Source organism: Poecilia reticulata, linkage group LG3 (assembly GCF_000633615.1).
Source record: "Poecilia reticulata strain Guanapo linkage group LG3, Guppy_female_1.0+MT, whole genome shotgun sequence".
Lineage (NCBI taxonomy): Eukaryota > Metazoa > Chordata > Actinopteri > Cyprinodontiformes > Poeciliidae > Poecilia > Poecilia reticulata.
In genome coordinates this window covers 15,835,531-15,849,876 of record NC_024333.1, presented here as the reverse complement: position 1 = coordinate 15,849,876, position 14,346 = coordinate 15,835,531, and the positions used below count along the sequence as shown (strand labels likewise).

The following is a 14,346-nucleotide window of genomic DNA, read 5'->3' as shown; positions in this document are numbered from 1 at the left end:
CACACACACACACACACACTCACTCCTGGGAGCAAGTTAGAGTGTCCACTTAACATAACATGCATGTTTGTCGGGGGTAGGACGAAGAGAATCTATTCATGCTTGTATCAGAAAATACAAACTCCACACAGAAACTCTGGTGGCCCCTCCTCCTCCTTTCTGGGAGGCAATAGTGCTAAGTTATCACTCTTTATAGTGACGCATGTTAGCAAACTGGAGATAAAAATTCATACAAAATACAAAAATCTCAGAGAGTCTAACTGTGTTTTTATCCAGAGAAATAATTGTGTATGAAATCTTTGTACAAACATTTTTTAATTACCATAGAGTTCAATGACAAATGAGTATCCTGACCAGCTGACTTAGTAGCTGGATTGCAGAAATAACAGATCCAGGACGGGAACAAAACCGTTTTTGTCCCTATCCTCTCCAGAGCTCGATGGCTCTTGTTGATGAAGAGGAGCAGCATTTCTTTTTCAGTATAATGAAGTTCCTCTCCTTAAGTTTAGGGTGGAGCCATGCCTTCAACTTGATGAAATTCATTTCAGCCACTTGTGTCAGGCTCCTTATTATTTTAGTTCCAATCCACATCTCATGACTACAGGTGATGTCTTGAATGCAGACGTACCAAAAAGTGTGAGGTTAGCCTTTTTGTTTAGCTGTTCAAAACAACAGACTGGAGGAAAGCCAATCTTACTGCAGATGAAGCTCTGATGTGTCAAACCATCTCCTGCTTCTTCTCATTAAGACCTGATACCAAGATACCCGACCTGCTTCACTCGATACTCACTCCTACCCAGAAAAACACCAAAATAAATCACTCTTGCTTTTAGCTGCTTCCAGAATGAAAACAGAAGTGTCCAGTTTTAACATAATCCGCCTGAAGGAAATTAGTAAAATTGACTTGTTCTGGGATCAGTTACAGACAGTTCACTAAAAGCCACAGAAAGAGCAAGAGTGACTTCATAAGTTTTTCAAAGAGCCACGATGACTAAAATTTAAAAGTAGGCAGGATGAGTCAGTATGGGATTTTATTAAAAATCATTGGATATTGTGTATTTCTATTAGGCAGCAGTTACAGTAAGGATTTGGCTCTTAGATCAATACCTAACACATTTTAAATCATTTCAGTTATATAATTAACCCAGTTTTCATGGATGCAGTCCTGGTTTTAAACAGATATTAAATTATGCACAGATTGATTGTATTTAACAATTAGGCGACTTCTGACAGCAACTGGTTGTGCTTTTTTTTGTCAAAAAGGTTGATAAGAACAGAATTAGGTTGGTGTTGAGGTTTTAGTATGACAAAACATGGACAACTTCAAAGTGCAGTAATGTCTTTGCAAGGCAGTGCAAAAGAACAACAAAAAATTACCGCAAATAATTTTTCCTTCTGCTTTCAAAGCTGGCATCCAGTGGTCAATCAGTGAACTGCAGTTTTGGATATTTTCACCTTCATTGTGACCTTACAGTGATTCACCTTTAGTTTATGAATAGACTCATATCTTAATGAGATGAAGAGATCTGTCATTTCCTCTGAAATAATAGCAATTTATAATGATGAACTTCACCACTCTTTGACTCTGTATGGCAAAACCAAGAACGGCATTCTTACAATCTTTGAATGTGTCTGAAAGTTAAAATCATGGCATCTTCAACTCTGACTTGCAACTGAAAATCATGATCTCCTCAATTTTACTACATTCTCAGCTGAGTAAGTGTTACTGCAACTTGAAACATTCATGCAACTCTGAAAACGTTGACCTGTGGTTGATTCACCTGAATTTGTTTGCGACTGGACTTGAATATGCATCTTTATGGTAAAAGCTCCCAACCTGCATGACTGCCCAGATCTGGAGCAGATCTGGAGAAAACATGGACTGTTTCCACATTTTCTCCCTTGTGCAAAGCCTCGACGCTGCACATCGATCCTCATTTGGACAAAATGATTGCAATCATTTAATATTTTGGACCAAAGCCACAAAAACTGTGCTTGCGAAAACAGAATAAATTAACACGGTCCTCAGGTCTTCTCACCGTGGGGAGGGGACTGCTCTCTTTGAAAAAGCAGGGTCACCCCCTTCCTGAAGCGGTGGTCCCTCACACTGTAGATGATGACATTACAGCAGCTGTTTCCTGTCAGAATCCAGAAGGCGAGAAAAGAAAAGTTGCACCACGTGTATCCCACCACATTTCCGAGCACAAACACCGCGATTGGAGAGAAGGATGCTGTGAAGGCAAATGTCAGTATGCCAATTGTCTTTGCAGCCTTAATGTCTGAGAATGATGGTCTGTGGGAGCATCCTCCTCCTCCTCCGTCACTCAGACTCCCCTCTGAGAGCAGTTTGCGTTTTTGGGTGTATCGGCGGATGCTTGTGAAGGACACAATATTAACTGCTAATGTGCCACCCAGAAGTGTGAAGTCGAATGCTGGGAACAGCAGCAAAATGTTGGCGTCAGGCGGGAGCCGGCCGCCAAACAACAGTGGGGCGTAGTTGCACATGCGACTGCACTCATTGTACTCCAAAGTGAAGTTGCTGCTGAAGATGAGAGGGGCGAGAGCCAGCAGGAAGCTGGCTGCCCAGGACAGCAGGATGAGGAGCAGCGTTCGTCTTCTGGTCACCAGCGCGTCTTTGTGGAGCGGCCACAGGATGGCCACGCTGCGCTCCAGGGTCATCAGGAAGATGGTGCTGATGGAGACAAAGGTGCATCCCGCAAACACGGGACCAATGAGCATGCAGGGCTGCCAGGGGCTCCCCATGTCGCTGAAGGATGCCGATGTACCACCCTGGTACCACAAGGGAGGAGCGCTGGTCACCATCAGAGAGATTTCAGTGAAAACAGAGAAAGGAACCACGATAACACCCACCATCATGTCTGCTATGGCCAGGGACACTGTCAACAAGATTAACAAAGAAAAAAAATAGTAATATTTAGTTTAAATGGTTGGGAACCAGGTTTTTAATCACATGTGGTCAACTTTATCTCATGAGAAAAAAAAAATACAGTTACCTTTCAAGTACCCTTGTGGTGTTCTCGACTGCCTAGTTTGCACAAAGACTGTCAGAGTAACCACATTTCCAACCACAATAGCAAACGCCAGGCTGACCATGAACGCCACCGCAAGGGTGCGGTTGAGCATCCCACAGCAGCAGAAGGTGCAGAGGGGTGGAAGTGACTGGCCCGAGCCATGTCCCGTCTGCGCAGCCGCAGTGAGGTTAAACGGACAGTCAGAGGTCACCAGGAGAGCTGCGGTGCCCACGGGAATGCTGGTGTTGGGAAGCAGCTCAGTCATGGCCCAGAGTGGTAATAATCTCTGTGAAGTGTTGGCAGAAAACTGGCTCAGGAAACCATGATGTGAAGTGGTTGGCCTTCCTAGAAAAAAATAGCAGAAAAAAAATCATAAAAAGGCATTTTCAGTCATTCATTTTTGGCTAGATTTTGACAATGTAATAATCATGTGGTGGTCGATTTTTGCTGCGTGTTTTTCTTGTTTATTTTCATACTTTGCATAATATATATCAAGAGAAACTTTCAGATGAGTGCATGTAGAGGTACTGACACCACATCTACTTTGCTGAACCTAATCAAGCTGTTTGTAACGATTGTCCAAGGACACAAACTCTCCTCTTAACTTCAAACCAAATTAGTATTTCACCTATTGTGAAGTGCACACAGTGACTTCAATTTTTTCTGTTACTACTTTTCTCAGAACTGCACCTTGTCCTTTGACAAGGACACAAACATCATTTATAGTTATCTGCTGTAAATGGCAAAGCACTTTCAGAATCTCTCAAAAAGCTTTTAGCAAGAAAACCAAAACTGTAGAATTTTATTTGAAGGTAATATTTTGACAAGTTTCTTATTTGTTTTATGCATCAAAGCATTAGTCTGAGAATCCACTTCTTGACTGACAGATTTGACACCTTGGGAAAAAAAAAAATTCTTACATGAACTAGGGAGGTGACAAAATGTTCTAGCGGAAGACAGAAATAAAAAAAAAAAACAATAGGTCTCTTACTATGTTATATCTGGGTATGGACCATTTTCAAATTAAACGCTTCTGTCACACGTCTTTCCCTTCTTTGTATGATGGTGTATGGAAATGCATGGGCTACATTGGCCTAGCAAGTTCCCTTTATGAAAGAGAATGAAGTGAATTTTGAGAAATATCACATCCTGCCATATATTTAAAGTAAGTCTGTAATTTTTAAAGGTCTTCTGCTTTTATTCTTACGTTCAGTGTGTGTGTTCATGTTTAGTGAGGTTAATTGTTTGGGATTCACAGTGTTCAGCTTTTCATTTTGTTTGATAGATAGATCGATAGAATGACAGAAAAGGACTGACTTTAACCTATTCAACTGAATATGCTTAAGAATGAATATTTAAAAGAATATTTTTGAAGCCACGGTTGTGCTATCGTGAATTATAATCTAGTCTAGGGGTACCCCTTGGTTTTATTGCCTTTCTATTGTGGTTACTTGCTATTCCTTGACTCTAACACAGTTTGAGGCATCAATCCTGTCAGTGCCCAAACTCCAAGTTCAGGACCAAATGTCTTTCACAGCTGACAACTAAATACACGGGTCCTTCCATCATCTGTGCTGTTCAGTGGGCTGGAGAGCAGGAGGGTACACTCATCCACGAAAACACAGAGTAACAGAAGCGGACATATTCAGACCAGGGCAAAAACCGAAGCAATGTTTGTGGATTAGCTTAGAGCAACAAGAGCAACTACCAAAGACTCAATTATTTAAAGAATTAGAGTTCAAACAATCACAGAAATATGCTCTTGCTACACCGTCGTGCTGTTCTGTATTTCATGAAAATCCAGAGAACGGATAATATTTTATCAACTTCCAACCAAAGCCTGTTCAGCCTGAGTCTCACTTATGGATAATTGTCTTCAAGTTTGTGGGATAAAACAAAAGAATATGGCAGACAGCTGCATTATATGTTTGTGACAAAATTGGCTTCATCTGAATTATTGTGACAGTAGTATAGATACAAAAGAAAAAAAAAATCATCCAACAGCAAATTTCTTAGAACAAATCATTTTCATGCGAAATCGTTCTCAAGCACATTATATGTCAAACTTTGTGTGATTCCTGTGTCTGACAACTAAAAATATATATTTATGCCTTATCCACATGTTGATCAGAAGTCTTCCTAATATCGAAAGGAAAACTTTACATATTAGATGGTTTCCATGGTGTATATTAATGGATTGTAAGCTATATTCTTTGTTTGAATTATTAAAATAGACAATTGTGAATGTTTTTAGAGGGAATCTCAACTATTTGCAGATTTTAGCTACTGGCTAGTGGCTGTGACCCTTAACCCTAGAAAATATTTTATATTAAAATATACATTTTCATCTTTCATCACTTTAAAATCTACTAAATAACAAAGTATGAATAGATGGCCATCATTTATCTAATCATTGTGCATTCCCTTTGTACTATAAAGTTGCATTTGTTTTTAGTACTCAGCAGAAAATGCATGAATGAATGAATGAATGAATGAATGAATGAATGAATGAATGAATGAATGAATGAATGAATATACTTTATTAATCCCAGAGGGACATTACTATTTCAGTACATTCTGTCCAGATACAAAGGTGCAGCCTTATTTGCCAAATGTTATAGTGCTAACCGCAGTAGAAGCGAAAGCTATTTTTCATCATGTTAAATGTTCAAAAACTAAAGGAACATTTTCACAAATATTGTCCCTGTCCTGTGATATTTGTTACATGCGTTTCCTCCTTCTCTTTCTGAATACTGCAAATAAAGAGCCACTCAGGCCACAAAAAACTTTATTTAAAAAATCTTTCCCTGTCAGACTTGCCACTTCTGAGCGTTCTTGATGTGTCTCTGGCATCTAACACAATTAGATGCCAGGTGCAAAAAGAATTATCTGCAAAAGGGCATACCGCACTCCATGGGCTTTTAAACTGAAGTTGTTGTTGTAACATCTGACAGACCTTTACTGAAATCCAACCCTGCTGTTCCTTATACGATTGATCCACTCTATGAGCCATTCAACTGAGCTTGAGTTTTGTGTGTGATTTTTAAAAACAAATTCTGTTTTGTTGCTAATGTTAAAATAAGTGACATTAAAAAAGACCAGATTTTTCTCAGGAATCCTGTAAGTTTGCTTGCAGTTCAGTACATGTGGTCTGGAGTTTCGATCCAAACGTTCAGTATTTTTAACACATTGCTTCAAGTATCATCCTCTTTTGCTCCAAATTATTTTTTAATTTGTTATGAAGCAATAACATTATTATAAATCACAGTTTTATATAATTTCATGAACTAATTGATTTGTCTCTGTTAGTTTACTAACTACATTCAATGTGAAAAATGCCATGAAAGAGCTTCTGATCAGATTTCGATACTCCAAAGGAAACATTTCACCTCTAATTATTACGTCAATGTTGCAAAGCAAAAGTAAAATGAATAGATGTGTTTGTTTCCTGTTCTTGTTTTTGTTGTACATTCATATGTCTGCTTTCAGGATGCCCACTCTCGTTATGGTCTCAAAAATATGTGCACACCTCCTAGTGGGCTGTGTAGCCGCCTGAGGTGAGATTACACAGAGCCCTGATGAAATCACTCACTGATTGCCCGATTGACTGATCCTATTTTCTGTGGTTCGATTTACTTCTCATCACAGTAGCATTCAGAGAAGGCAGCATGATATTCAGAAAGGACTCCTTCACTCGGTGTCCTATATGGAGAAATCTATGTACTGAACGTGTTGTAAAAAAATGCTCCATGCTCATGTTAAGGACATGCACAGTAAAGACTTACCTGAATAAGACATGCTCATATTCTATTTCATTTTCCTGCTTCAGTTATTGTGGAAGCCCAATCTTACTTTGAATAATCTTCTGCAGTGAGAGTTGGAGATTTGAATATTTTTTTAAGCCAATTCATCATTTATTAACATTAACAAACATCTCAATGGTATATTCTCTTGTTGCTCAAGTTTTCAAGACTGATTAAGAAAATTAATCTATGTGTCAAACATTATAGGGTTTATTTCTAATGTGGGTTTATTTTAGATCTTTTTTTAGGGTGTAGAGAAAAGTTTTACCTGTAAACACTCTGAGGAGAGAAGGTGATGTTTTGTTTTAAACGCTCAATTTAGTTTCGTTGTATTTCTTGCATATGCGCTTAAAGACTTTCTAATTTAGTTCAGAGAAAGAACAAACTGATTTTGACTTTTTGTTAAAATATTTTCTATTAAGAAAGAGGAAGGCAGATGATGATGAGGGAATCAAACAGTTTCTTTTATTCTCTGTAAATTGAGTTTTCCAACCAGCAACAGTGAAGAAACTCATCAAAGCCAGGCCTTGAGAGAGCTGACTTTAAATATTCTGAGAAAAAAATAAACTTCTGAACTCATGAAATGCGTGGAGTAGGTGGAAGGGGAAGGCCTTGCAGCTTGACGTCAAATCTATTTGAGTTTTTGACTGTGATTCATATTTCTTTGAAGGTGATATAATATCTAAGAATCATGCAACATTAAAAAAATAATAAAAAAAGCTCTTGTGAAAATAATGTATTTCAAATAGCAAACACTTTGTGGCTTATCTCTTCTCTTTTTGGGAATGCTTTCAGCAGTTTTAGGCTTTTTTCTCTATGAACATAATTTGTTTACTTAAACTTATTACAGCTCATTAGAGTGGAGAAACAACAACAAAAAAAAAGATAATTATTTGTGAGAGGAAAGACAATCAGCCTCATTTGGAGGTTTCTGCTGTTACCTTGAGTAAAGATGACAAGCGGAAGTCATCCCTGCGGCAGAACCTCAGGCGTCGTAACGCAAGGAGCTAACAGCAGAGGCAGAGCACACACATATGCACGCGCACACACGCACGCACACACACACACGACATGCAGCTGTTAGAAAGATAAAGTCTTCACAACCAGTAGACAGAGATTTAACTGTGCATGGCCTGAGAAATGCAGCATTAATCACATTTTGTGGTGACACAATAGAGTGAAAATGTCCAATAAGTGAAAGTTGTAGGGAGAAATATATTTGCATGCGTTCAGCTGCATGTTGGCCGCGCACACAGATGCTTTTAATGAACTTTTATTTTCAATAGTTTTATTCTGAACACATGTATCTTAAAGAAATTCCCAAGCCCTCAGACTAAACACAATACAGAAATCGATTTTCAGTGTTGCACTTAAAGAATGCTAACAAATATTTGCTTTCTTCAAAATGAGAGAAGTTGCTTTAAAAATAGAATATTCTTGTTCGTTGGAGAACTTTGTGCTTGAATATCTGTTTTCCATGCATGCAGTGAATGAGATTTGACAGGGCTTTGTCCCTGACTGACGGGTTCGGGCATTTGCAGGAGGACCTCCGGGGCCCGGTCAGGACTCTCCGGCCAGGTCGCCTACAAACACACAGAGGTCACGGGTAGTACTAAGCGTGCTGGACGGGTCTGCACTGAACCGCCCAAGGCTCTCTCTGATCCAGCATGCAGGCAGAATCTGGACTTTCTCCTCACATCTCGGCCTGTCATCCTGTCTGTCCAGGTTCCCTTTGTGTTTGACAAGTGCACACAAAGAAGCTTTCATGTTTTTTGTTTTGTGTCTGTCACCATATTATGGCCTTGCTTACATTTTTCACGCCATTCCTGCGTTCACTGTTTAAATAAACAACGTCGACTCATATTTTTTTTTATTGCATGAATAATTACTTTGTGCTATCTATTAAAGCATGCAGGTTATATATTGTACATGTTGACATATAAAATGAATTGTTACAAAAATACAAACACGCACTAGATAATACTTTATTTCAAATCAGGCCGAACTACATTCTGTTTACTTTTTTTTACTAACTTCAACATTTGAAAGATACATAGTTCATTTGATGCAGAAAAGCCACCTAATATTAATGTAAGATAAACTAAGATCTTAAAAAATACATGACTGCATGCCTAACAAAATAATGTACATTTACCAGATTTGCTTACAAAGCTCATATAAAATTATTTTTACCCATCTGTGTGAATACATCAAAGAGGAAATTAAACCACCAAAGTAAGTGGGATATGTCAAAAATAATTCAATTTCTATGGTGAACAGTGTATTTTTGGAAACTAGCAGAAATAAAATAAATCAATTCTGATAATCTTTCTTTCTAAAATTTCATTTGAATTCTGGAAATATTAACAAACTAACCAAAAATATACAATACCATTACTTGTTTCAAAGTGCACACAGTCGAAACCGTTACTGCTTCATCCACCAAGCTTCTCTTAGTGCTTATTGAGCATTGACAAGATTAAAATAAGCTATTAATATTCAAACATTAACTTGCAGACTGCAGCTAAACTCCACTGATTAGAACTGAATTGACAGCTGAAATGAGTTAAATGAAAATGTTGTCACTCTGGACATGTGCCTGCCTCTTCCTCTCTCTTAGTGACTCCTGGTCTCTTTAACACGCTGGCAACGAACATCATCGCTGCGCCGTGTCGATGGCAGCAACACAACTCAACGGACTGACATTACACAAGACTCCACCCAACAGTTTCATTGATTAAACACTTCAGTCTTAGCACACAAGGTTTGGTTATTACTTTAGAGTGATTTTTATTGACTCCGAGTAATACAAACACAGTAAAAATGAGCTTTATTAAAACTTAAATTAATGTTTTGAAACCTTATTTTAATTCATTGGATTATCACAATGTAGTGAAGGTCATTGTGATGATCCAATTTATGTCTGCCCGCAAACCAATCAAATCAATACTTAGTACTGAATTATTTGGTATTTAAGTAATTCAGTATTCAGACAATCACTGGAGATAAATATGATTCTTGAACACAAATTACAAAACACACAACATGATGCAACAGATAGTACATTCATCTAACTGGATCATCTTACCACCATTTCCGCTGCCATCGACCGTGGAGCATTTGTGCAGACAAAGTTGCATAAAAGGAAACACAATCCAGGTTTAAAGTGTCGACTTGGTGGAAGTTAAATCCAGCATGAACCTCTCCGGTAGCAGGAGGAAGAGGAGCTCTGCTCCTCGTGGTTCGTTCTCCACAGGAGCGTAAAGCCTCTCAGACACTCCAGCTCTCTGCTTCTGTAATCCAGCCTCTCCCATCTCCCTCCTCCACCTCTCTCTCCTGCTTCTGAAACCTCCAACCACGGCTTTCCTCTCTCCTCTTCACCCACCTCCTCATCATGCACACACACACACTTCCCTAGAGCTGTAAAGTCCACAGTTGTGTTTTGCTCTTCTTTCTCTCTTTCCTCTCACATTTGCTCTGTGATGTGTATCCCTCTGCTTTCATCTCCTCCACTCCAAAACATCTGTCATGTTTAGTGTCTTTGAGGCTTGAACTCTTCTTTTATCTAGCCTCATTGTGTAGCTCACTCTTCCCTCAGCTCGAATGCTTTTTGTCCGCAAGCATGTTTAGAGAAAGACTTCCTTTCTTTGCTGCACACTTTTATTTATATCCACGGGTTCAAACTGTGTAAAATTAATAACAGAAACTGCAACTAATGGGAGTTGACTGTTTTAATAACATCCTTTCTTGGGGCATTTGTCCAGCTCTTCTGGGCTTTGTTAGTGTCCACAGCGTCCACATCCATCCTCTGTGTTATTACCTCAGGGATAACTGCGTCCCCATGAGATCCTGCCTTTAAGAACAACTGGAAAAACCTGGACATCAGATCTAAAGCCCCACTGCCACACAGAAGCAGAAAGTCAAAGTTTCAGCAGGGCTGTTTGAAAGCTGAAGAAGTAATTATGTGGCCAAAGTGAAGCAACATACAGCAATGCCCATGTGGAACCGTGTTATGTAACCTCAATCCTCAAGCGTTTTTGTAAACCTGCCAAATAAATAACCATAGGACACGTCCCCTTGCTGTAGAATAAGGGTCATACTGTATATCTGATTCTGCTTTCCAACAAGAACTGACCTGGCCTCTTTTTGGAGACACATGAAAGGGCAGAAGCTTGTTATTGTACATCATGGTTGGTGGCACATTTCAGGAACATGCTGCAAAAACAGCTCCGTTAAAAGTCATACCAGGAATAATTTAATACAAAACAGGAAACATTCAGCTGAATAAATTACATTTGAAGCCCTTGGGTTTATAATGCCTGTGAGTCTGGTCAAATTAAACTAATGTTACATTACAGACCAAAACAGAGACCTATATATAGTTATATCTGTCGTTTTTCATGCATGCACTTTGGGTTATGTTTTAGTTTGTACCTTTAGTGTGCCTCCGTTAAAATAGTCAAGATTTTCTTTATATGTAACATTTTTTTACCCAGTAAAATAGCCAAACTGTAAATCTAATATGCATAAAAGTAAAGAAGCTGTCTTGTACAGATCATCTGAATATTTGGGGTATCAACAAATGTCCAACTTGTGTCTGTAAACTCGATTGCTATATTCGTCAGAGCAAAATGCTGCACTTACCAGAGATTTGTCAGAATTAAAAGTCTTGAATTTGCTTCCACTTTGCAATTATCCACTGCTGTGTGTTGGTTTATCTCGTAAAAACATATACCTAGTTTTAGGATTTTGCTTGAGAAAATGTAAAAGTAAATAAATGGATAAAAATCAAGGGCTTTAAGTACTTTTGCGGGCAGTACTGCACATTATGTGAAATTGAAAAAGGCATGGTTTTCTGCCTTTTATGCACATGAATCATTTTTGCTTTATTTTGAAGAGGTGAGTAAATGAAATGTCTACAGTTGCCATGTTCATTCATTGTGTAGCCAACTGGCGACATGCAAACAAACTACAGTAGCTATCATGTCAGATGAGTGGAAAAACGCCTTAAATTCAGGAGTTAAACACATTTATGGCATCACATGGAGTCTGAACCTCCTGAAACAACGAAGACTATAAACTCAAGATTTCTAAAAGGTGTGAGCAAATTTCTAGCTGAAGAGCTCCTGTGTGAAATCAGGCTGGGAATGTTTTTGCCTCAGGTCAGCCATGGCTGCAGTGTTTAACACCACCAGAATAAAATGACTTCATTTGAGAAGAGCGCCTGTTTATTTTTTTTTCTCGTTACCAGTCATGAGCCCAGGCTGCAAAGCCAATTTAAAACGCTACACCACATTCAAAAGAACCTAGAATAAATCTTCTCCCTCAGTTAAAACTCCAGTTTTCTCTCAGTGACATTCCTCACATGTGAGTCAAATTGAGACTGACTGTAGAGAAGAAAAACCTTTGACCTCTGTACATGAATTGACTGTATAATCTTCATACTAATAAAATACACATTCTGAACAAGGCTGAATGTATTTTATATCTATGACCCGGTGTGCTTAGCTTTTGATTTTCCAATTCTTGAAAGCGCCATTCACTTTTTATTGCTTTGTTTTGTATCTCTAAATATCAGTTTTGTCATAATTTATCGTTTGAATGATATCTTGTAAGAACAATTATTATTTAAAGATGAAAAACAAGAGTAGAACTCCTTTGTGACTTTTTTTTCCTTCTTTCTTTTTTCTATTTTGTCTATGTCACAGGACTTCAAATTAGGTTGAATTATCTCCCATTAGTCATGAAACTCTCAAGCCCATCCGTGACCTTTTGCAAATAAATATGCAAGACGGGATTGTTGGACTTTATACTTTGAAGCCATTTTCTGTCAGACTGCTGGCATATTTAAATACTGCCAGGAAAATCAAAATACACTCTGTTGTTGTTTCACGCAGGAAGACCTAATGAGGCAATATTTGCCTTATCTTCAGTAAATTGTGGAATGCACAGTAAGCTGCAACCTGGCTTTATTTTCCGTAAACTGTGATGCAAAACCATGATTTAAAAGATTTTCAGTCTCTTTAACATGAACTAAAAGGAGGTGAACTAAATTTATATAATAAAACAAGACACAACCTTTTGTTTTGCCCTGTTTTGTTATGCAACATTTTCTCATTCTTTATTTTACAAGAGAAGCTCATGAATTGCACTTTAAAAGTTTTGTTGTATTTTCTTCTCATTCTGACACTGTAGAGACTATCAAACAGACCAAACAACCTGTTGCAAGATTTCACAATTTTGCAGCTCATTTCGAAATACTGGGAATCCTGTTTTCATGTGCCAAACAGAAATTTACAGATCAGTCTTTTATCTTTCAACAGATATAAATATCTCAGCACCAGAAACGCACAGCACGCTGAAAAGGAGCGGCTACGTAAATACTCTTTACAGCGCACTGTAAATACTCTTAGGCAAATTAAGCAATAATTTAGATTCAATAACTAAGACTACAATTGAAATATGGAACACAGTAATTGATAATTACAAGTTAGAGAAGGAAACAAGGAGTTTGAGCTGGTTTGCTTGGGATCCGAGGTTTAAACCAGGTATTTATGATATAGGTTTCAAACAATGGGCAAATAAAGGTGCCACAGCAATGTGTAAATTGGCTGAAAAGGGCAAACTGCTGAGTTTTAATAGCTTAAAGGAAAAATATGAACTGGAGGACCAAGACCAGTATAGATACTTGCAAATGAAAGATTATTATGAGAAAGAGATAAAAACCAGCGTAAGTAAAATAATAGAGATATTTCATAAGGCCTATGAAGGAAATAAATTCCAAGTTATTTCAGCACTGTATCAGGGACTGATGGCAGGTAGGAAGACATCTACTATGTACATTAAAGAAAAATGGGAAGAGGAACTGAAGGAACCTATAAGCGAGGAGGAATGGTTTAAAATTTGTAAAATGCAGTGCACAGCCAACTGCTCCTGTGTTTGGAGGGAATTTAATTGGAAAAACATGATTAGATTTTTTATAACACCAAAGATCAGGACCAGGATGGTATCCAGTTCACAGCCATGCTGGAGACTTTGTGGCCAGACTGATGTAGGTCACACGCACATATTCTGGTCCTGTCAAAAGCTAACCACATACTGTTATGCATAATGTTTGTCTTATTTTGAAAAACATATTGGGATATGGAATACCCAGATCATGTAAAACACTCTACCTGGGATGTCTCACACACGACGTAATTCAAATATTACTTTCAGCAACAAAAAAAAACCATCACAAAATTATGGTATTGACAAGATCTGCCTACGGTGGAGCGGTGACTGAGCATTGTGGAGGAGTTCTTTGTGATGGAGAAAATCACACATAGACTAAGATTGCAGGAGGACCAGTTTGTTGTTAAATGGGAAAATGGAGTGATTATAGATGTAAGGAGGATGCCATTTTTGTATCCAGTTAAATATGGACATGGATGTTTAACATTGTATATGAAGGGAGGGGACCCTGGCGGTCTGATCCTCGGCTGCAGAAGCTGGCTCTTGGGACGTGGAAC

At 38.3% G+C, this 14,346-nt stretch overlaps 1 protein-coding gene across 3 annotated transcripts; it reads right to left on the bottom strand.

The window, feature by feature from the left end:
- Positions 1 to 6: 6 nt before the first annotated feature.
- LOC103462386 (trace amine-associated receptor 13c) lies at positions 7 to 12,238 on the bottom strand. Of its 3 annotated transcripts, none has more exons than XM_017303842.1 (4): positions 9,924 to 12,238; positions 7,777 to 8,418; positions 3,015 to 3,377; positions 7 to 2,897 (listed from the first exon to the last, which is right to left on the bottom strand). In XM_017303842.1, the coding sequence occupies exons 3-4, from the start codon at positions 3,295 to 3,297 to the stop codon at positions 2,026 to 2,028; spliced, it is 1,155 nt and encodes a 384-aa protein (XP_017159331.1). In that variant the 5' UTR covers positions 3,298 to 3,377; positions 7,777 to 8,418; positions 9,924 to 12,238; the 3' UTR covers positions 7 to 2,025. The 3 variants fall into 3 exon arrangements, with proteins under 3 accessions (XP_017159331.1, XP_008403355.1, XP_017159330.1); XM_008405133.2 differs by having other exon boundaries at positions 7,777 to 7,842; XM_017303841.1 differs by having other exon boundaries at positions 7,777 to 12,238.
- Positions 12,239 to 14,346: the final 2,108 nt, after the last annotated feature.